The following is a 20,877-nucleotide window of genomic DNA, read 5'->3' on the forward strand; positions in this document are numbered from 1 at the left end:
GTCATGCCTACAGTGATATTCTACAGAATCAATGTAAGTCACTGTAAATGTGTCTAACCCAGATTGTCATTACATGCCGCTACAATTCTTTCTTCCACTTAATCAAGGATGGGGAAGTCATGTAGACATGTTCGCACAAAGCACAGCCATTGTGCGCAATGACCCAGAATTGGCTGCCCCAGTACTCCTGGCTTTCTTTGTTTGGCCGTATGGGTTCACAAATGTATATCGAACTGGAATATCAATTCTTAAGCTTGCCTGTCAATGTTTCGAGTGATTCATCAAATTGTTGCCAAGGAAGCACCATGCCTTGATGAATACCACATAAAATGGGTCATGATACCTTAAGTATGTAGGTGACGTTGATGGATTGTTGTAGGTTATCAGATTTAGGTAAAGGACAGGTTTTACGACCTCATAGCATGTGATGCTCCTTAATGGATTTGGTAGGAATTTAGGGGTCTTGCAAAGTCATTGTGTATCTCAATATGTCTCTTTTGACTATGACAAATGTATTGTTAGCTGTACATGTATATTTGGATTTGTCCCAAGAATACTTCATGGTAATAAACAAGCTTTGATGTTTGAAAAATTATACTGGGTCACATTCTGGGTGAAAATCCTAAAACAACAGATTTCACTACAACAAAATGGATCTTACCTCTCAAACTCCAGCATGTATATCCTGATTGTTGATATCATTTCTTGAATGTTGTTGATTTCACAGTAAATATTATGGTAGAGAGAAAATTTTGATAAAGGCTACCATTTCCTTTTTAGAAAATAGAAGAAGGGTACCAGTTTGATTCAATGTTTCCTTAAGTGATCTCAGAATGAAAATGAAAAAAAAAATGTACAAGAAAACATGCTGTCCTGCAGCCATGCACATTTGAATGTTTCCATGGAAACTGTTGGAATCTCCTTTAGATAATCAGAAATGCCAAAGATTTTTAATATGTGAACCTTGAACCTCCATGCCAACAAAAAATGCAGGGGCTGCAGATATTCATACTAATCAGAAGGATAGTCCACCTGTACCCATGGCATAAGGGTATAAATGTCCTACATTTATATGGCCCTCAGCCATGCCAGGTTATGAATATGCATAGATTTATCTCAAACCAGATGTTTGGGAGGAAGATCGTAATGTTTTCTGACTGCCAACTACCCCAGTGGCTGTCAGAGAATAGCCTGCAGCCCAGCCTTCTTAGCTTTAGTCCAACAGACTAAAGCTAAGAAGGTTGGACTCCAGGCTAGTCAGAGAAGCCTAGCAGTCAGAAAACATACGATCTTCCCCCCAAACGTCTGCTTGGAGATTAGAGTTAGATACACATGTCCCTGAAGCAGTGCATTTCAATTGTGCTAAATACATTATTCAATATCCTACTAAATGCCATAAATGTTTTAGTGGCACAGGTTTCCGTGATCGTTACAATTACCATGTAAACATGAAACATGTCACAGAATGCCATTTCAAGATTCAGCTGCTCTGGATCATTCTCAAAACAGCAGATTATTTTCTTGTTCAACTATTTCCAAGAAAGTCCGACAGGACAGCTGAGTCTAAAGAACATAACTAAGTATAAACATGTTTTTTTCATCAAGCTTTTTATCAATATGTCTATTTTACATAAAGAAAACTGTAAAACTGTATGATTCCTTCCTAGGCATGTTCAAAGAACTTAATAGCAACGTCAAACAGTTGATTTGTTTCTTAAAGACTTAACTGTACTAACTGTAGTAGTAACGGTGAATAAATAACGGGACTAAGATCATAGTGGCGTCGTGTGGCGCAACTGTAGAGCACGCGGCTGCCAAACAATGGGTCCCGGGATCTAATCCCAGGTGTGCCCAGAGACATGTCCGAACTTGCGCCCCGACGTTGTGCCCTTGGGAAAGGCACTTAACACGACTTTCCTCACTTCACTCAGGTGTAAATGAGTACCTAGCTCATCTAGGGTTAGGGACGTCCCTCGGATAGGACGTTAAATGGAGGTCCCGTGTTTGGGGAGAGCAACACCCCGCGCACGTTAAAGAACCCACCACACCTTTCGAAAAAGAGTAGGGGCATGCCCCGGTGTGCGATGGTCCAAATCTTACAGTCCGGTCTGGGATGACATCTTGAAAAGGTGATAGTTCACCTGTTATGTCAATCCTTCCACAAAATGTGGTAAATCAAAATAAATAAATAAATAGATAAATAAATAGAGTTAACCATCTGGAATTAACTGGTTAGAATTTTTCTTTAACCCTGTTCCTGCTGACTGGTGTTGTGACCAATATGAATCATTTGAATTAGGTACCTGTGTGCATCCCAGTAATGAGACAGTTAAGTATCACTGCTGAAAAAATGTTTGTGACATCAGATGTTCCATTAGTACAGGTTTTGTGATTGATAAGTTAAAGCAGTTGATCATGATTATATCAGTTTGTGTCACTCCTTTGATAACATGCACAGTTGGCTGATTATTTGAAAAGTTCCCTTGCCCAGGTCCCTTTGTACATGTATCTTCCCTGGATATGAAGCCATTGAGTTTCCTGCTACCTGTACATATATGTCATCTACACATCTTAATTTCCTTTACATTCATTGATTTGGCACACAAAAACGTCCTGCCAGTGTGCACCAGAGGTGTGTTGTGTGTATATGTGTCAGGCATATTTCCTGGTGCATGTCAGATATTTCACAGGCAGTAGTTGATGAATACACCTCGGACATTCTGGGCCGAGCCGGAGGAATCATAGGAATCCTGTTGATTGTTTTCCCTGTCTGTAAAGTGCTGTCGTGTTGATGATCAGTTTTTGTGACGAACTGTTCCGATGTTTTGACAACATTCGTATCATTCTTTGGGAAGAAAGCGCCCTTTGAAGCCTTGCCAATTTGAAGTGAACCTTTGTCCAATGGTTGAGAGACAGTTTTTGAAAAACTGCAGTGAAGCACAATGCAGAAATCAAAAGCTAAAATTTTTTCTCAATAGATTTTCTATAAAGGATTATTTTTGTTTTCAAAGAAACAAAAACTGTTGGTTTATTGTAGCTCAGTGCAGTAGTTTTATTATCTACCTTGCAACTACATTTATGAACATAATGTTATCATACGGTACTTTGTGTTAATGTATTTTGGAAGATAGTGCTTGTGCTTGCATTAAAGGCCACCTGGCATTTCTGATAGACACAGTAGATTTCAGGGTACTGTAAATGCATTTAAGTTTCGCACGGTTTTTATTTCGTGGTAGGGAGAAAATTGAGTGTTCGCAGTGGTTTTAAGTTCGCGTTTGAAACAATAGCAGTGCTATAGTCATACAACATGTAGGTGGGCAAAAAGTTTCACGGTGGTTTTAAGTTTGCGCTGAAAGTTCACCGCGAAAACCGGAACATTTAACCACCGCAAACATTTCTGCATTTACAGTATTCCATGGTGCCGAATTTGAAGTGGGGAAATGTAAGAAGGCGGTGACATGATTTACAACAGATGAAATGTAAAATTTGACTCAATCTTTCAAACATTTATCTTTCAGTCTATAGTTATGATGATGTTGTTTTGTTACCTCAAAATCGGAGTGAAGTCTACGAAGACTTATCATTATCACTTATCAATAGATTTCCTAATCTGCGCCAGCAATTTGCACACGGTGTTTGAGCCGTGTCTCCCTGGTTACCAGTGAATCATCGCTACCTTCCAGGCGGTCGGATATAGGAACACCTGTGCGGAATGGGAACAATGTTACACAATAGGTTACTGACCTGGCTTTCCTGCAGGCCTGGCCAGCTTGGGGCCAATCTGCCGGCCTGTATGGACGCTGGTCGGAGGTTTTTTAGGAGGAAATCTTTGGGTTCAAGTGTGTGGCGATGTTCATCCGTCTATTGTTGGAGACAGATGGCAATTCTACATGATAGAATGAGAGTTATGTTTACATTTTATCAGTCATCTCAATGCAGGTGAAGCATTAAGAAATCATTGGGACAGCTTTAGAACATTGTCATTCATACAAAAAAAATGTACCGTATTGAATATGCCAAAAATGTGAAAACAAGTTCATGAAAGACAGAGAGATGCAAAGCAGCCTGACAAGATTATGATGTTGATGACGATGATGATGATAATGATGAAGTCTGTTTACCCTCCCTTCCTTATCTGACTGCCTTTCTGCCAGTATATTTAACTGGATTCCTTCTCTGAGGTACAGAAGACTACACAGTGTTATGCCAGGTGTGCACAGTGCAGTCCCTGAATAGTCACATCCATATCCTACATGATGCCATCTTTCCTGTATGTCTTCTAAGAGAACAGCAGTCCAACATTAACACAAAAGTCCTTGCCGGGTACAAATAAACAAGCCTTTGTTGTTTTTGAATGACTTGCATCACATATCTATTGCATCTTTACCCACCTGTTTGCAACATTGAGGGTTGCTGGTCATTTGATGCTGAATTTTAATTTGAGGTGTGTTTCTTAAATGCCAAATCGTGCTAGTCTGTTTCTTGAAGTCTTACAATACAAATGTGTCTTGTGACACTTGGTCTTGTAACTAGGTGAAGAAATGGGTTTGTTGAATGTTGTGTTGTGAAATGTGATGCCTGCTTCTGCACTGAAGTGTACAGCTGCATTGTGTGGCTGCAGATGGTTCGTCTCAACCATCAGCACCCACGAAAGGAGGACAAAAAAGTGGGGGACTCTAGTTTGAATCTGATACTTTCTTAATTCAGCTCTGTGCAAAGAAACTACGAACAAAGCCACCCTTGGTTTACTAAGTGTCCTGAGTGTGAATGCTTACTTGCTGTTTGGTGTGTCAACATGGAGAAGTTGTTTCCATGTGTTGTATGCAGTCCACATAGTCATGGCAGAGGGGATATGGCAACCTATCCCAGCATGCTTAGCTCAAGAATAGATTTTTGACTGGTCAGCATTTCACCTTCTGTGAACACACAGCTGATCAGGATTATGGGCCTTGGCGCTTGGAAGGCTAAATTTGGAATTTAAGAAAAATATTTAGAAGATATAGGCAAAATGAATATGATTGGGAAGACTTAAACCGTTAAAAAAACACCATCTTCTTCGTCTTTCTTCAAGAAAGTATCAGAATCAAGACACAAACTTTTTGCAATAAATTTTCATATGATGCATTTTAACATAGTTTTCCTTCTTCACAGATCCACATATCAAGGTGGCAGGCAGAGAGGAAGACGTTAGAGCAGCCAAGACCAAAATTATGGCTGTTTTAGATACAAAAGTAAGCATACTATGCTCATGATTTTCTTCTATCCTGTAGACATTGTAGCCAAACTGGCAGCTGTCAGATTGCATGTTTTTGTATCATGCTTCACCTCAATTCAGGATGATTAGTGCTTTACCTTTAAACCTAGCGTAACTCTAAATCTTTGTGTCTCGGGAGCCAGGCTGTTCAGCAGCTCCACCTATTGGGTTTAGAAATATTGCAACTTTTCATCTGTAATGGTGAAAAGCAACAGGTTGCCATACATGTCTTGGAAGTGGTGTCAGAAACACTCTTGTTTTTCAATTTTAAGGCAGCCCCTTCATTGACATATGATTGCAACCTCAAGAAAACTGGAAACAAGTTAACGTACCAACAGTTTAGTCTACTAGATTTAAAATTAGCTTAGAAAATATAATGCAAGTTTGAAGTGCTCATTCTTTTGTTCTTCACAACAGAGTAACAGAGTGACCTTGAAAATGGATGTTTCTCACACGGAACACTCCCATGTCATCGGGAAGGGCGGCAATAACATCAAGAAGGTCATGCAGGAAACAGGGTGCCACATCCACTTCCCTGACTCCAACAGGTCTTCTCTGGGAGAAAAAAGTAATCAGGTAAGAAAAAAGTCAAGTTTCTGTTGATTTGTGTAGTAATTTTGCAGTGCCAACTTGGATGAGAAAGAGAAGTTGCAGCATTTTTTGTCTATAACTGTTGTGGACTGGTTCAATTGCTTATGTGTATTGTTGTTGTTCACCTCGTAGGGCCTAGTGGCACATAGGGCAGCAAGTTTCCTTGCTGTTTCTGTAGCAGGGAAGGGTTGCTAGCCCTTCCCCGAGCGCTTCCCCTCGAACATGGGATACCCATTTCACATCCCTTTTGAAAGATGGGTGTAGCCCCAACCAAGATAACCTGTCACTGGATTTAACTTGGGTCTTCCAGTTAGCAACTAGTTGAGCTCAACTGTGAGGCTGCTACCAGTTGAGCTACAGGGACGTCCCTGCAAAGTTAGGTAGAACCAAAAGGGCTATTGTGGATTTGTTCATACTATAGCCTGAATTGAATTTTGTCTCTTTGTTTTTCAGGTTTCCATAGCAGGGTTGGTTCTCGGTGTGGAAAGTGCAAGAGCACAGATTAGGGTAAGTATAGTTCCAAACCGATCTTTGCTCCTCACAGAAAAGGCCTTGTGCATAACCAAGTAAGAGTAGAGATAACCTTTGTTTAGAGTTATGCTTCGGTCCCATTTCCAATCTGGGGCCCAACCGGGCTGTTTGTGGGAACGAAAAAATATGATATAAAAGACAACCGAAGACACAAAACATTACAAGAATACTCCTAACCATTTATTGTGTATTTTCTTGATATGCATTATTAATTTTTTGTTTTCGCAATCAGCCCGGCCGGGCCCCGGATGGGAAATGGAATTAAAGCATAAGTTAGCTGACATTGATGTAGACAAGTGACTTTTCGTATTTACCAATGGAGAATTATAGTGTATTTTAAACTTAACTTGTTTTGTAACCCATGTTTCTTGTTGCTGTCCTAACATGTAAACATGTGTTTTTCAGGAATTGTTACCACTAGTCTTCATGTTCGAATTGCCAATCACGGGCGCATTACAGCCAGTACCAGACGTCTCATCGCCCCAGATCCAGCAAATACAGCAAACGTACAACGTCACGGTGGCCTTCAAGCAGAGACCCAGGATGTACGTAACCACGTGCGTGGTCCGCGGAACAGTCAACAACGCGCCGTCGGTCAAGGAAGCCACGGCCAGGCTCATAGATCATTTGACTGGGAACATGGGGGTAGGTGTTGAAATACGTCTAGCATTGGTGAACTCTAATATAACAGTTGTACCAGATTATAGTTATTGACTGAAGTCAATGAAATATTACTTTGAGAGTGATTATGGTCAGTGTGATTTAATGGGTCTTTCTTTATATACTGCAGACCAGTGCGATTGAACCATTTGGAAGAGACTGATCTGTTCAACAGACACAAAATGGCAAATGTTATGACTTCTGAACAAACAGATGTACTTAAGTTTCAACAATTTAACCACGAGGAGTTGAAATCCACAGAGAAGTAATCACTTATAATAAAAGAATGACACATATGATTTTGGGTACCACATAAATGTAGATCTTATTTAGCTTCTGACCTCCACTTCAACTTTTGACCTTTATTGACTTTGACCTTGGAACTGCTAAGACTTTGAGTTATGGACAACAATTTTGTTTTGACATGTCGGATTGTATCTGTACCACTGAATGTCATCCACTTTCGTCTCCACCTGACTGAATGTAACATATCTTGTCCTGTGTTTACTGGGCCCTCTTGGAAATCAACCTTTCTAAGTTGAAGGGGGAACCCAGTTGTCTTGAGATGATGTACACATCTTATCCAGGAAATGTAAGGGAAAATAGATGAATGTCAAATGTGTTGCAAGAAATTGTTAGAGCCCGTTAAAGTATATTAGTGTCGAGATAAGGGTTGTTTGTTGCCCTGGAGACTGTTGATTAGGTACATGTCATGCCTACAGCTGTATTCTACAGAATCAGAAACAGAATGTGTCTAACCCAGACTGTCATTACAATTCTTGTACAATAGATAAATGTATAAAATTACCTTTCCTCCTGTAGCAAATCACAATACCGGTCAGCACGCAGCTGGACATCGCCACGCAGCACCACTTGTTCATGATTGGCCGCGGCGGGGTGCAGATCAAACAGATCATGCAGCGGACCGGCGCGAGCATCCACTTCCCGGACCCCAACAACCCCCAGAAGAAGAGCATGGTGTTTGTGTCAGGAGGGATCGAGTCCGTGTATCTGGCGCGGCAGCAGCTTATTGTACGTTTAATGGTTTCTGTTTCATGTTGTTTCACTTCACGAGGTTTGGGGTTAAAACTCCAATCTAGCTGTTCTAGTCTGTTCCTTGTTATCCTATTCTTGATTGTCATTTCAACATCAGGCATTGAACTTATGATAAACAATTATGGTTATACCCATTCTTATCTGTCCTTTCAACATCAGGCATTGAACTTACGATAAACAATTATGGTTATACCAAGTTCCTTTTACATGACTGTCACACTCACAGGCCTTTCTTTAACTTCTCCATTTGTGCCCCCCTCCCCCTCAGGGCTGCCTTCCTCTGGTGCTAATGTTTGACATGAAGGAGGATGTGGAGGTCGACACTTCCAAGATGGCCAGACTGATGGAGGAACTCGACGTCTTCATCAGTATCAAACCTAAACCCAAGCAACCGAGCAAGGTACTGTTTTCTTAGTTTTCCACTTGAAGTGACAACTAGACTAAGTGAACAAATCTGCTTTTATACATATGCTCTTTTAAATGTAATATACACCCTGTTCTATCTATCATAGTTTAGTAGTCCACTGTGTTCTGCTGCTGCAGATAGTTTGAAACCCTGAAATGGATGCAATTGATAGGTGTCATTTCAAGGAGACTTTGTAAGCTGCCAGTGCTGCTATTGAAGACATCCTCTCATCCAACACAATTAAGACTCAGATATAGATTAAAAGCGCAAACCAATATCTAAATGTACATACAGCATACTCACTTAGTTGCTCTTATGTTCATGAAAGTATCTGCTTTTATGGATGTGGACATTTTGCATTTTGATATCAGCTGGCTAAGTAAGATTTTTATCCTTCCACATTGACTGAATTTCTGCACCACAGTTGTGCGTTTGAATCGAAAACTAACCTTCCCTTTCCCTCTACCGATCCAGTCTGTTATCGTGAAGAGTGTGGAACGGAACGCCCCCAACATGTATCGGGCGCGGTGTCGCCTGCTGGGGTTGGAGGAGAGCGAGAACATCCCCCCGAGCACGTCCCCGCAACTTCCCACCATCAACATCAGCTCTGACGTGAAGACTTCCTGCGCAACCATGAACGGCTTCACCAGCGGAAGCTTAGGTCTTAACTCACTAGGTAAGGGAAGGACATACAAGTCTTTTGAAATTTTACAAAGTCTGGCTTAAGCCACACCAATTTTTTTTCTTGGTTATGGAACAATTAGACCAAAATGAAAATGTTTTTTTTCATCACTATTTGAGACTTCCTCCTCAGACTCTCTTTTCAGGTTCATCATCCGGTTTAGTGTCATTTCTTTGAAGCCAAGAACCAACAAATTACACTGTAGTGACCTTGACATAGTATTGTGAATGCTACTGTATTTGCCACGAGATGCTCACGTTTGTATCATTGCATTCATGAACTAAATGTGAATAGTCTCTAATTGTTGTTCTTGTTATTAAATCGATTGTTATTCATTGTTATAGATAAGTTATTTGAAATTGTTAAATATTAGAAGTAGTTGATTGTTATGTATATACAAATTGCCATACATTGTACGCATTACAATTGTCGTGCAATAAAGTTCTTCTTCTTCTGTTTTTTTTCTTCCAGGTATTTTTGGTTACAATGCTGCTCTTAACATCAACACGACGCCCACCTCGGTGGCTTCACTACTGTCGATAGCTAACGGTCACGTGAGCCCCCTGCACAGTCCACAACCCTCGCCGCCAGGCACGACTAGCCCCAGCACATGGGGGCCTTCCTCACCTTCAAACCCACCAGGTAACGCAAACTGGGGCATACTGGGGCTTTTATACTGTAGTTACATCTGCACTCCGACCAATCAAGCCACATGAATCGCATTGAAACTCAGATTCCTATCAGCCATTTCCCGACAAATCCCTTTCTAACTTGCGTTAACGACTACATCTGACAAAAACAAACTCGCCAGTGAGATGGTGGAGGGTGTCAGCTTTCCAAAGATGTTTTCAGATTGACAATTTTGGCACTTTGGAAGTGATTGAAAGTGACCGCGATTTAGCGTTTTCAAAAAAATAGTTTCTACTACTTTTTTCTTATGGCTGATACAAATCTGAGTTTCAATGCGATTCACGTGGTTTGATTGGTCTGGGTGATCTGGGAAAGATAGTCACACAATTTAACAAAGTTTGGAAAAAGAGTACCAAACACAAACGTCACTCAATTTAACAAAGTTTGGTCAAAGTAGATCTATACCAAACACAAATGAGTGAAATGAAAAATGTGTTTTTGTGCCCCCTAGCAGTTTATTTTGATGCATTGTCCTTGGCATCAGACCGAATTGAGGTGATATCATGCCTCCCGGCTGCTGTGTTTGGAACTGCAACTGTATATTTAATTCATATTTGTAAACAGGATAACTGAAGTTAGCAATGCATTTCCCTGTACTTTTTAGGCATAAAACGTGATCAGTCTTAAATTTGTTTTGGAAAGGTTTGGTTGCTATGGTAACAAATGATTTTATATCTATATTTCTCAGTTTACTCCATCCCACCGATGGTAACACCCACCCAGCTGAGTGGACTGATGCTGAGCCCGGGGTTCCTGAACTTCCCCACCCACACCCCCTCCCCTCCCCCACCCCCGGGGCTCCCCAACCCCTCCCCTCCGCCGCCCCCGGGGCTGGCCCCCCTGGACGGACAGGTCAACAACGTCACCAGTCAGGTGGCGGACATCCTGGCTAAAGCCCACCACCCTGTAACCAGTCACGACAAGGTCAGTAAACCCCGAGCATCCAGTACCAACTGTGCATAGTGTGTAGCGTGCATAGTCCAGTGGTTAGCGATCTTGCCTGTGGAACTAGAAGTCGGCAGTTTGATCCCGGCTGTTTCGCTCACCCAGACATGCACGCTACCGGAAAGGGTTGCAGTCCTTAGGATGGGACGTTAAGCCGTAGTCCACTGTTCATTGTGCTTGTCGAAAAGAGCTAGGGGAACAATGATCCTGTAAATACTGTACATAGTGTCTGTCTTCTTTGTCACCAGTGGAAGAATAGCTCTTCAGCGAGCTAAACTGGATTGAGATCACTTTCCTTTTTTCCTTTACTTTTTACTGTGGTTTTGTTATTTTGTTTTTATTAGATGGAAAAGGAGATTTTTCCTGTCTTTTTACTTGACAGGTTGAATTAATTCTGTGGCACAGTAGTCACACAGAGGAGACGTATTCGTGGTGTCATGATTATCAGTGGGGAGGTCACTATGAAAACCACAAAAATAATGCCACTCTCTCTTACATAAGTACACAAGTATAGAAGGAAGTTTTTTGAGATTGGTGGATGCAAGACCAAGAGACCACTTCTGGGTACTGATGTTATTATCTTCGCCGAGTACTTGTACTCGGAGAAGATTATGTTTTCGGTTGAAAAATCTGTTGGGTGGGTCTTTATGTATGTCAAGAGTATAACTCAAGAAAGCTTCAATGAATCTTTATGATTTTTGGTAGGTGTGTAGTGGTTGTGCAAAGGAAGGTCAAGTTCAAAAATGGTTCACCTGGCATTTTCCAACAGTACTGCAGCAGACTTTGCATTTTTTTGTGTTTGTATGTAGGCAAAAAAAGTGACGGAAACGTTGATGGATCTTCGTGATTTTTTGCAGGTGTGTAGATGTTGTGGAAACGGAGGTCAAGTTCAAAAATGGTTTCCCTTGCATTTTCCGTCGGTACTGCAGCGGGCTTTATATGTGTGTGAATTTGTATGTCGCCAGCATAACTCGAGGTGCTGTTGACGGCTGTGCATGATATTCAGTTGGTAGGTAGGAGTGTTAAAGAGGAAGGTCAAGTTTGATAATGGGCCTCCTAGCGGATAAGTAAGGTACTGCAGCTGAGTTTTAAATTTTGTGGTCGGATTTCCTGGAAGTGCCAGGTTCATGATTTTTTACCAATACATAGGGTCTGGAACAGGGAATAGGTAGTGTAAGTTTGGCCCCCCTAGCGGCTTGTTTGGACCTGCAGTTGGCGTTTTTGTTGAAACCGTTGGAGGCTAATAACTACAGAAGGGGTTGACGGATCGTCATGATTTTTGGTATTTAAATAGCTTGGGTAATGTTTTACATAATCAAATACATATTATGAAAACCAGGAACTAATTTGCATAATAAATGCAGAAAGTTTATCTATCCGCTTAAAGTTTGTGGTCAAATTTTTTGCAGGTTCTAAGGTTATGATTTTTTAAGTGGTAGATAGATCTTGGGGCAGAGAGTAAGTGATGTTAGTTTGGGTCCCCTTGCGGCTTGCCTTAAACTGCAGTGGGCCTATTTGTTTGAAACTTTTGAGGAAGAATAACTCAAGCAGGGATTGATGGATTATTCTTGTATTTGGTATATATGTTCCTTAGGTGATGATCAACATAATGATATGCTCATTATGCAGATCATGACCTACTTTACGTAATAATCGGCATACATAGGACTGCCGCACCATAGTACGCGGCATGTGTTAGTACACACCTGGCGTCCAGAATCTAGGTCAACAGCTGGCGTCCTGAATCTAGGTCAACAGCTAGCTTACTAGCTGGGCAATTGAAAAAAAAACAGGACTAAAATGTATCTGTTATGTTTGGTATGAAGATTTAAAAGTGGATCTTACGATTGACGTAACATTGTAATTATGCCAAACAGGACCTAATTTGCATGATTAATGAAATGTTTTGAAATGCGCTGAGTTCTATGTTTGTGCCCGTTTTTATGCATTTAAGTCGTATTCTAGTCTTTGTGAAAGCTTGTATCAAGGTCTGTATATTGTTCTGTTACTAGGGCTAACCCTTTGTGATAGCCTTAGCCTTTGGTAGCCGTGGCTGTACTTATCTACAGCTGAAAAAACAAATAAAAACAAATCACCTTTGAAAACTGTGTCATCCTTCACTGAGAAAGAGAGTCTAGTAATTATCGATTATAATCGAATTCGAAATATCAATTATTCAAATGACCTCATTTGGATTATTGCTGAGTTTATACTAAGATAATAACACTATGCTCGTTAATGACAGGACTTTTTATATTCATGTTGGGCATTTTCAAATAGCTGAATCTGATCATTGACATAGCCAAGCCAAGTTAAACAATAAGATGCTGATTATGCAAAACAGGGTGTAATATTTGATAGAGTTATGCTACTTCACTACGTTTCGAAAATCCATCCAGTTTTATTATATTCCCCTTCCAGTGGGAAGGGGGATATCCTGTTTTTGCTTGCCTGTTCTTCTTCTTCTTCTTCTTCTTTCTTCTTCTTCTTCTTCTGCCAAAAACCAAGTAGATGCGCGGTGGTAGCTGTACTAATGGTATTGCAGAAAGTTATATGTACCTTATGTTACAATGTACGGATGTTATATTTGAGATGTAGGTACCTGTAGGAAAGGTGAATACACCTGACAATAAATTATGCTAATGAGGACCTTATTTGCATAATCTATGCATAAACTTGTATTTCCCTTACCATAAAAGCTGTGGATGTCATCTTTGAAATGTAGGTACCTTTAGGAAAGGTGAATGCACCTGGACATAAATTATGGTAATGAGGACCTCATTTGCATAATTTATGCAGAAACGTGTACTTCTGTTACCGTAAAAGCTGCAGATGTCATATTTGAGATGTAGGTACCTTCAGGAAAGGTGAACACACCTGGCCATGAATTATGCTAATGAGGACCTAATTTGCATAATTTATGCATAAACTTGTATTTCCCTTACCGTAAAAGCTGCAGATGTCATATTTGAGATGTAGATACCTTTAGGAAAGGTGAACACACCTGGCCAAAAATTATGCTAATACGGACCTCATTTGCATAATTAATGCATAAACTTGTATATTCCTTACCGTAAAAGCTATGGATGTCATATATGAGATGTAGGTACCTTTAGGAAAGGTCAGGAAACCTGGCCATAAATTATGCTAATGAGGACCTCATTTGCATAATTTATCCATACACTTGAATTTTCCTTACCGTAAAAGCTATGGATGCCATATTTGAGTTATAGGTACCTTTAGGAAAGGCGACTACACCTGGCCATAAATTATGCTAATGTGGACCTCATTTGCATAATTTAGGCATAAACTTGTATTTCCCTTGCCGTGAAAGCTACGGATGTCATATTTGAGATGTAGGTACCATTAGGAAGGGCCATAAAACCTGGCCATAAATTATGCTAATGAGGGCCTCGTTTGCATAATTTATGCATATCCCTCACCGTAAAGGCTACGATTGTCATATTTCAGATGTAGGTACCTTTAGGAGAGGTGAACACACCTGTATATAAATTATGCTAATGCCAACCTCATTTGCATAATTTATGCAGAGACTTCATGGTAATGGGAGGGGAATATCCTGCATTTTCCCGAAAATGTTGCCATTCTAGTTGCGTATCTTATTACCTGGATGTCTAACCGTCATTGGCATTCCATGAGAGGACTTTCAGACCTGTGGCATATCAAGCCATTGAGAAAGAGAGGAACATTGATAGATATTATTTAAGCAAATAAAGACTTGAATTTAGTTATTGTTTAGAAAAACGGCTATGTAATGCCATATTGGTAAATGGCGGGAATTTGGTACTTACATCTGTCGGTACAATTCATATTATTTGGCGAAGATATGAGGTCGTGGAACTCTAGTTTTTATCCTTTTTTTGACAGGTACATGTATCCTACCAGACCCCCACATACAGTTCTACTGCGAGTGCCTTTGTGAGAGTGCCTACACCTAACACTGGGGACCAAGGTGGGAGGAAGTTCCTATTACTTAACTCACCCAAACATGTGGCTGATCGTTCTTTGAAGTATACTTGTTCTTCATGTGCAAGAAGTGTTCAAGATTTGCCATCCTGAAACAAGTTTTAACTGTAATTTCCAACACAAAAATTGGACTTACCCAAATTTTTGACTGTAAGTCAATACAAAAATGAAATGCTTCAGGTATTTTCAACATCCCTCGGGATGGAAAGATGCCTATTACAGTAACTACTATATTGTAATTATGTGATTCATATATTCAATGTTTGCTACACATTTATATGATAGTTCTAGGGAAAAACAAATTTTAGAACACCTCACATTGTTTTGTTTTGTATTGTATTGTTGAGCACCACTTCCACCACCGGCTACACTTAGCCGTGCACCCTGGGTATGATGCCCCTTAGTGGGTTTTTCCCAGTATGTTTAAGACTAAGACTAAGACTCATCTGTTCAACAGTGCCCCCTAGCAGTGCAAGTAGTCCCGGCTGCAGCCCCCGGAGGAGCCCAGTGGACCAGTTCAAACAGAACGGCAGGAGAGCCAGTTCACCCGGCCTGCCTGGAGACGGTACGTTTAAAAAAAAATTCTTTAGGCCACACCAATTTAATTTGTTGGTTCTTGGATCTTTTGAAAATATGCTTAAGTGGAAAAACATGTCGAAAAGAAAGCCAGAGGACCAAGTTTACACCTTGGGAGCACTCAGTTTTATGGATCGAATACAGTCACATTCAAGTTCTCCTTCCTGCCTTCTGCTTGTATGTTTTCTGCTTGCTATATTATTTTAAAAAGTCCGAGAACCAAGGAATTAAATTAATGTGGCCTTATCAACCAACGAAAGAATGTACAGGACACAGAGGTGATGCACTCTAGCAAGTAGCTAATATCAAACATCACCTCTGAAAATAGAAATTACAGCTGACAAATACAATAACAATAACAACTGAATAACAGCATTTGGTTTGGGTAGTCCAATACAGACAAGCATATATGATAGACACATTATAAGGTCATATTTCAAGTTGTAATAAATGTTAGATGGTAGTTTCTAATTCTTCTTACTGTGAGCACACTGCACAATGTGAGGGGCATCAGGATGTTTTGGCACCTGGACATTTTGGCCCCAAGCCAGTGAGGACTATTTGGCACAAGGTTTAGGATGCCTCGGGTTCTGGTTGTACTTAAGGTTAAGTTTAGTGTTAGAATTAAGGTTAGAGTTGAGTTGGAACCACAGTTAGGATTGAGGTTTGGGTTAGACATTGAACTGTCCTAGACCTGCTGCCAAATTGTCCTGATCGGATAGGGACCAAACTGTCCAAGTGCTGAAACATCCAACATTCTCTGCTCATGAGCTTGCAATATACCAACTTCTTGAACTGTTGTCAAAAAAGGAAAAAACATACAAGGTATTAATTGTTTCAATACTGCATGTAAATAAACATAATCAAGTCTTCATGCTGCCTATTGGTTTCACTAAAAGTACTTGGTAGTGAAAAATTATTTGAAGCAACATCAAAAGGTGATGTTTAAGATCTCTTTTTTTAAAATCTATGCTGTTGCCATGCCCTCAGCTTAGCAGCAGAGCTGAATAATGTACATTATACAGGGCGCTGACGAGTGGCGCTGAGGTGGGCGTTAACTTTACATTTAAAGTTCTCAGAGTCCTTGGTCTTCATAATGTCCTGCTGGAGGTTGAACGCAAGAGTTCTAATTGTAACATTTGTTCCACAGTGGAGGTTCGGATGCTGAAGTCCGGTAACAGTTTCGTGGATGTGGTGATCAACCACAGCCCCTCGTCCAGTGGGAACTCCACGGACCTGAATATGCTGAGGAAACTCGCCTCGCTCAACAAACAAACCGTGGAGCTGGTGTCAGGGGTCAGGAACGCTGAGCTGCAGTAAGTTTCGTTTGTTTGTTTCAGTTTATTTACTTGACCAGGAATTCATGTTACCTTGGCGGCACTTTTCAAAGATTCCTGGGGGTGCAACCCCTTACATAGAATAACATTGCAACAATAAAAATGGCAAATAACGACAAATAAGAGAGGGACGAAGATTGTCTGAAAAATATAATCATTCATCAAACAACAGAAATCATGATTAGATGATAATTGAAATAATGTTAACTTGATAGAACGGTAAAATTGTGTCATAATGATAGGAAATCAATACAGTGGATAAACTTAAATGTAAAATAACCAGAAGCGGAATTTGCATATCAATGTGCAAATCATAAGGAAAGTCATACGTCAAAATCAAACGAATTCAAAAAGAAAAAGTTAAAATATCAATTTTCAGTAATCTGATGTTCTTCTATGTACAGAACAAGCAAATTTTCATCCCGGGATGGAGGGGCGGGTGCTGGAGAAAGCCCTGGTCTTGTTTAAGATTAAGATGTCGTTTCTCTCGCACAATGCCTGACATCTGAACGCCCCCTATCTGTTTCTTGCAGTATGGCAGACAGAAGATCCTCTGAGTCTGGAGAGTCTGACTGTTCAGACAAGAGAGCCCCAGGCTGCGAGAGGGAGAGAGAGAGGGAGCTGGAACGGGAGAGGGAAAAATTCTTGAGGTCGTCTCAAAATCTGCCGTTTAACAGCCCATATGAACTGACGGTGAGTTTGGTCAAAGACTTTTCGCTCATTTTCGTGTATCCTAGTTATAATCAACTAGTTATTACTCTTTCAGTTTTTAAAACACAAATTATTCAATGACATAGCTAGACAGTTTTATATTTACAGTGTAAACTACTGACACAAGTAAAGAAAGTGCAATGGCCAGCAGCTAACTGCCAGTACATGCTCATATTTGTACAGTTTATAGTCATACTTGAATTCCACACAACATTTAATGCTAGCATGCTTTCTTGTACTAAAAAATAATTTGGTTTGTGCTTTGGATGCTACATTCAAGGTACCTTATATCATGGACACTCAGTTTTAACCAGTATGTTTATTGTTGTGTTGTAGGCATTTGACTATGAGAGAAAGAAGCTACAAGCCACCAAAGCTATGCAAAAGAAACCTCAGGTGACACAGGTAAGCCCCGCAAAGGTCTTAAGCTGTTAAACATTAGATGACAGAAATAAAAGCTTCTAGTTTGTGAGAGGATGTCCGTTTATACTCGACTTCTGAACCTTGCATTTGAAATATCAACAGATCAGTACAACATAGCTATGCTGGAAAGCTTTAAACTATGTACAGTATGTGTAAGTGTAGAATGTTGTAGTCACAGTTTGACCTTTGACTGTTGTCAGGTGCGCACACCCACCGACACGTGGAGTGGCTTTGGCTTCTCCAAGTCGATGCCCAGCTGTGTGGCGCAGGAGGCTTTCGAGTCGGCTCGTCCCTCGTACAAGGCGCCAACACTACCTGCAACCTACGAGGTGAGCCTTGGTGGTCCAGAGATTGAGATATGACGACTTGATACACAGCTTATACTTAGAGTTAGATGTGGATGTGTATACTATAAATTATGAAATGTTTTTGGTGGTTTCATTTTCGTGGTGACCTCTTAATGCAAAATGATTTGTGTTTTGTAATTCTACTGCACAACAGAATTGTTTCAACTCTGAACTTCAACCATCACAAAAATATCCTTTTCTGTCCCGTCAAAGGAAACCACTGCAAAAGTGAATCCACTTATAGTATGCATTAGTTTTTGATAGTTGAGACATACATGCTTCTTCTATCAATCGGGCAATATTGAAACATAAAGTCATCCCTATATATTACTGTAAATGTTCGCGGTGGTTTTATGTTCGCGGTTTTCGCAGCGACGGTATCACCGCAAACTTAAAACCACCACGAACACTCCATTTTCCCCTTAGCGCGAAATAAAAACCACACAAACTTGAATGCATTTACCCAGACTTAATATCATGTTCCCCTTCCCTCCATGTTTAGTCGACCAGCGGTCCCCCCAGCCCCACGGAACCCTCCCCACCGAGTGTCAGCCCCTGGGGCGAGAGAAATGGATCCTCCCTAACCCAGCAAGAAGACTTCCCATCAGAGAACAGAAGAAAGCCTCCACACAAATGTAAGTACAGTACTGTATCTATACCTATGTTCATCACCATCATATCTTGTCGCTCTAGTTCTGGGTCCATTGACGGGCTCTCAGGTTAGCCTCTCGTAGTTCACTAAAATGTGTTGTTCCTTCCAAAAATGACCATTGAGCACTGGAAGAAGATGAAAACATTGTAGGGGCATTGAAATTAACACCATGTTTGATTTGAGATCCCCTTGGGCCCTCTGTAAAGGTACCTTAGGTCTAAACAAATGTTCTATTAGCTGTTTATTCCTGTTTCTGTCATCATTGAAGACCCCAGGTTACTTTGTCTAATTGTTTAGGTACAGGTTCAGACTTAGCCCAAGTATAAAACATTTTGTTGCAGTTGCAGTTCTTTTATATTAAGACTTGCTAGAGAGCACACTTGCGAAGCAAAGTTAGTTTTGGTATGTATGATTGACCTACACTGAGATAACATTACTTTCACTGAAATTGTGTTCTTGATGTTTTGAACTTTTTGTAATTCTCCAAGCCTGTTTTCCTTTACAGACGATTTCTCCCTGAGTGCGAGTAACTACATAGACAGCGTGTCCCTCCCCTCCAAAACCAAGTGGAGCTGTGACAACGACCTGAAGGCCACTGACCTCCCCGACCTCTTCATGAAGCTTGGCCTGGGCAAGTACTCGGATGTGTTCCAGCAACAGGAGGTAGGCAGCGCTGTTCTGATGTGATGTAACGCTTTGGTCTCTTGAATTTGGATAAACACAAGAAACTACAGTCAAACCTGCCCAAGAAGACCACTCAGGGGACCGATAAATCTGGTCTATGTGGACTGGTGGATTCTTGATGCTTGTGTCAATGGGAAAAATTATCTAAGGGACCATTAAAAAGTGGTCACATTGGCCAGGTAGTCCTTACGAACAATTGGTCCCTTATACAGGTTTGACTGTAACAAACTTTAAGTATTTCACCTTTACAACTGTATAGTCAATGTTACATATCCTTTTGCAGAAAGATGTACAAGTGTAGTTGCCCCTACTCTTCCTGTTAGAAGATTATGATTTCTTGCTTATTCAAACCTCCACCAATCCCTTCTGGTTTCATTGAATTTGGATAGACGCAAGGAATTTTCTTAAGTCTAATCTTCAAGACTGATCTTTAAGTCTACTTTTTAAGTCTAATTTTTAAGTCTCTATTTGCTGAATGCACTGTCAATTTTATGTATCCTTTGAAATTTCCTGGATGACTGGTATTCAGAAACGTATCCTTTGAAATAGTATGTTGCCTTCTTTATTTATACAGACAGATAACTCTTATGCATGGCGGCGCCGCGGTGGCGTAGTGGCAGGGTATTTAGCCCCAGAATCCAGAGATACCGGGTTCGAATCAGGGGTTCCCTGATTTGTCCCGTTGACGTTGTGCCCTTGGGAAAGGCACTTTACACGACTTTCCCCACTTTACTCAGGTGAAAATGAGTACCTAGCTTCGGTTAGCGATGTCCCTCGGATAGGACGTAAAATGGAGGTCCCGTGTTTGAGGAGAGCCACACCTCAAGCACGTTTAAGAACCCAACACACTTATCGAAAAGAGTAGGGGTCCTTCCCAGTGTGGGTGGATCATATAAATCTGTCCGGATATCCAGCTTCAGTACAAACCTGGTGTGTTACACCTTCATGCTGTTTACTGGGTATGCAATACAAACAAACAAACAAACAAACAATGCATTCTCATCTTTCAGATTGACCTTCAAACATTCATGACCTTGACAGACCTGGACCTTAAGGAACTTGGTATCACCACATTTGGTGCAAGACGTAAGATGCTTCTAGCCATATCAGGTATGCCAACATTTTTAACCATTGATAATGACAGTTTCAATTTCCTTCTGAAGTTTTTCTTGATGTTTCCCAGCCTGTTTTATCAAGTTGGGAATGATAGATGAACTTCTGATGCATATTAACATTCCTCTTGCCAGTATGGCAGTCAGGTAGTTCTACAGAAAGTTTACATGAGGAATATCTAGATCTGCTGCTGATGTTTTTACTTTTCCATGCAGTATTAATGCTACCATGT

At 40.6% G+C, this 20,877-nt stretch overlaps 1 protein-coding gene across 1 annotated transcript in view; it reads left to right on the forward strand.

Moving 5' to 3' along the window:
* The window catches only part of LOC136449107 (protein bicaudal C homolog 1-like), a 64,150-nt gene that overhangs the window by 39,055 nt on the left and 4,218 nt on the right, over positions 1-20,877 (forward strand). Inside the window, exons 4-21 of the mRNA XM_066448922.1 lie at positions 5,152-5,231; positions 5,672-5,830; positions 6,299-6,352; positions 6,782-7,021; positions 7,859-8,068; positions 8,361-8,492; positions 8,973-9,174; positions 9,652-9,822; positions 10,559-10,794; positions 14,704-14,788; positions 15,260-15,367; positions 16,529-16,694; positions 17,249-17,408; positions 17,763-17,831; positions 18,050-18,178; positions 18,699-18,831; positions 19,354-19,511; positions 20,543-20,642. Coding sequence (XP_066305019.1) covers positions 5,152-5,231; positions 5,672-5,830; positions 6,299-6,352; positions 6,782-7,021; positions 7,859-8,068; positions 8,361-8,492; positions 8,973-9,174; positions 9,652-9,822; positions 10,559-10,794; positions 14,704-14,788; positions 15,260-15,367; positions 16,529-16,694; positions 17,249-17,408; positions 17,763-17,831; positions 18,050-18,178; positions 18,699-18,831; positions 19,354-19,511; positions 20,543-20,642 — 2,592 coding nt within the window. The remainder of the gene's footprint in view (positions 1-5,151; positions 5,232-5,671; positions 5,831-6,298; positions 6,353-6,781; positions 7,022-7,858; positions 8,069-8,360; positions 8,493-8,972; positions 9,175-9,651; positions 9,823-10,558; positions 10,795-14,703; positions 14,789-15,259; positions 15,368-16,528; positions 16,695-17,248; positions 17,409-17,762; positions 17,832-18,049; positions 18,179-18,698; positions 18,832-19,353; positions 19,512-20,542; positions 20,643-20,877) is intronic.

The sequence above is a fragment of the Branchiostoma lanceolatum genome, chromosome 14 (genome assembly GCF_035083965.1).
Source record: "Branchiostoma lanceolatum isolate klBraLanc5 chromosome 14, klBraLanc5.hap2, whole genome shotgun sequence".
NCBI lineage: Eukaryota > Metazoa > Chordata > Leptocardii > Amphioxiformes > Branchiostomatidae > Branchiostoma > Branchiostoma lanceolatum.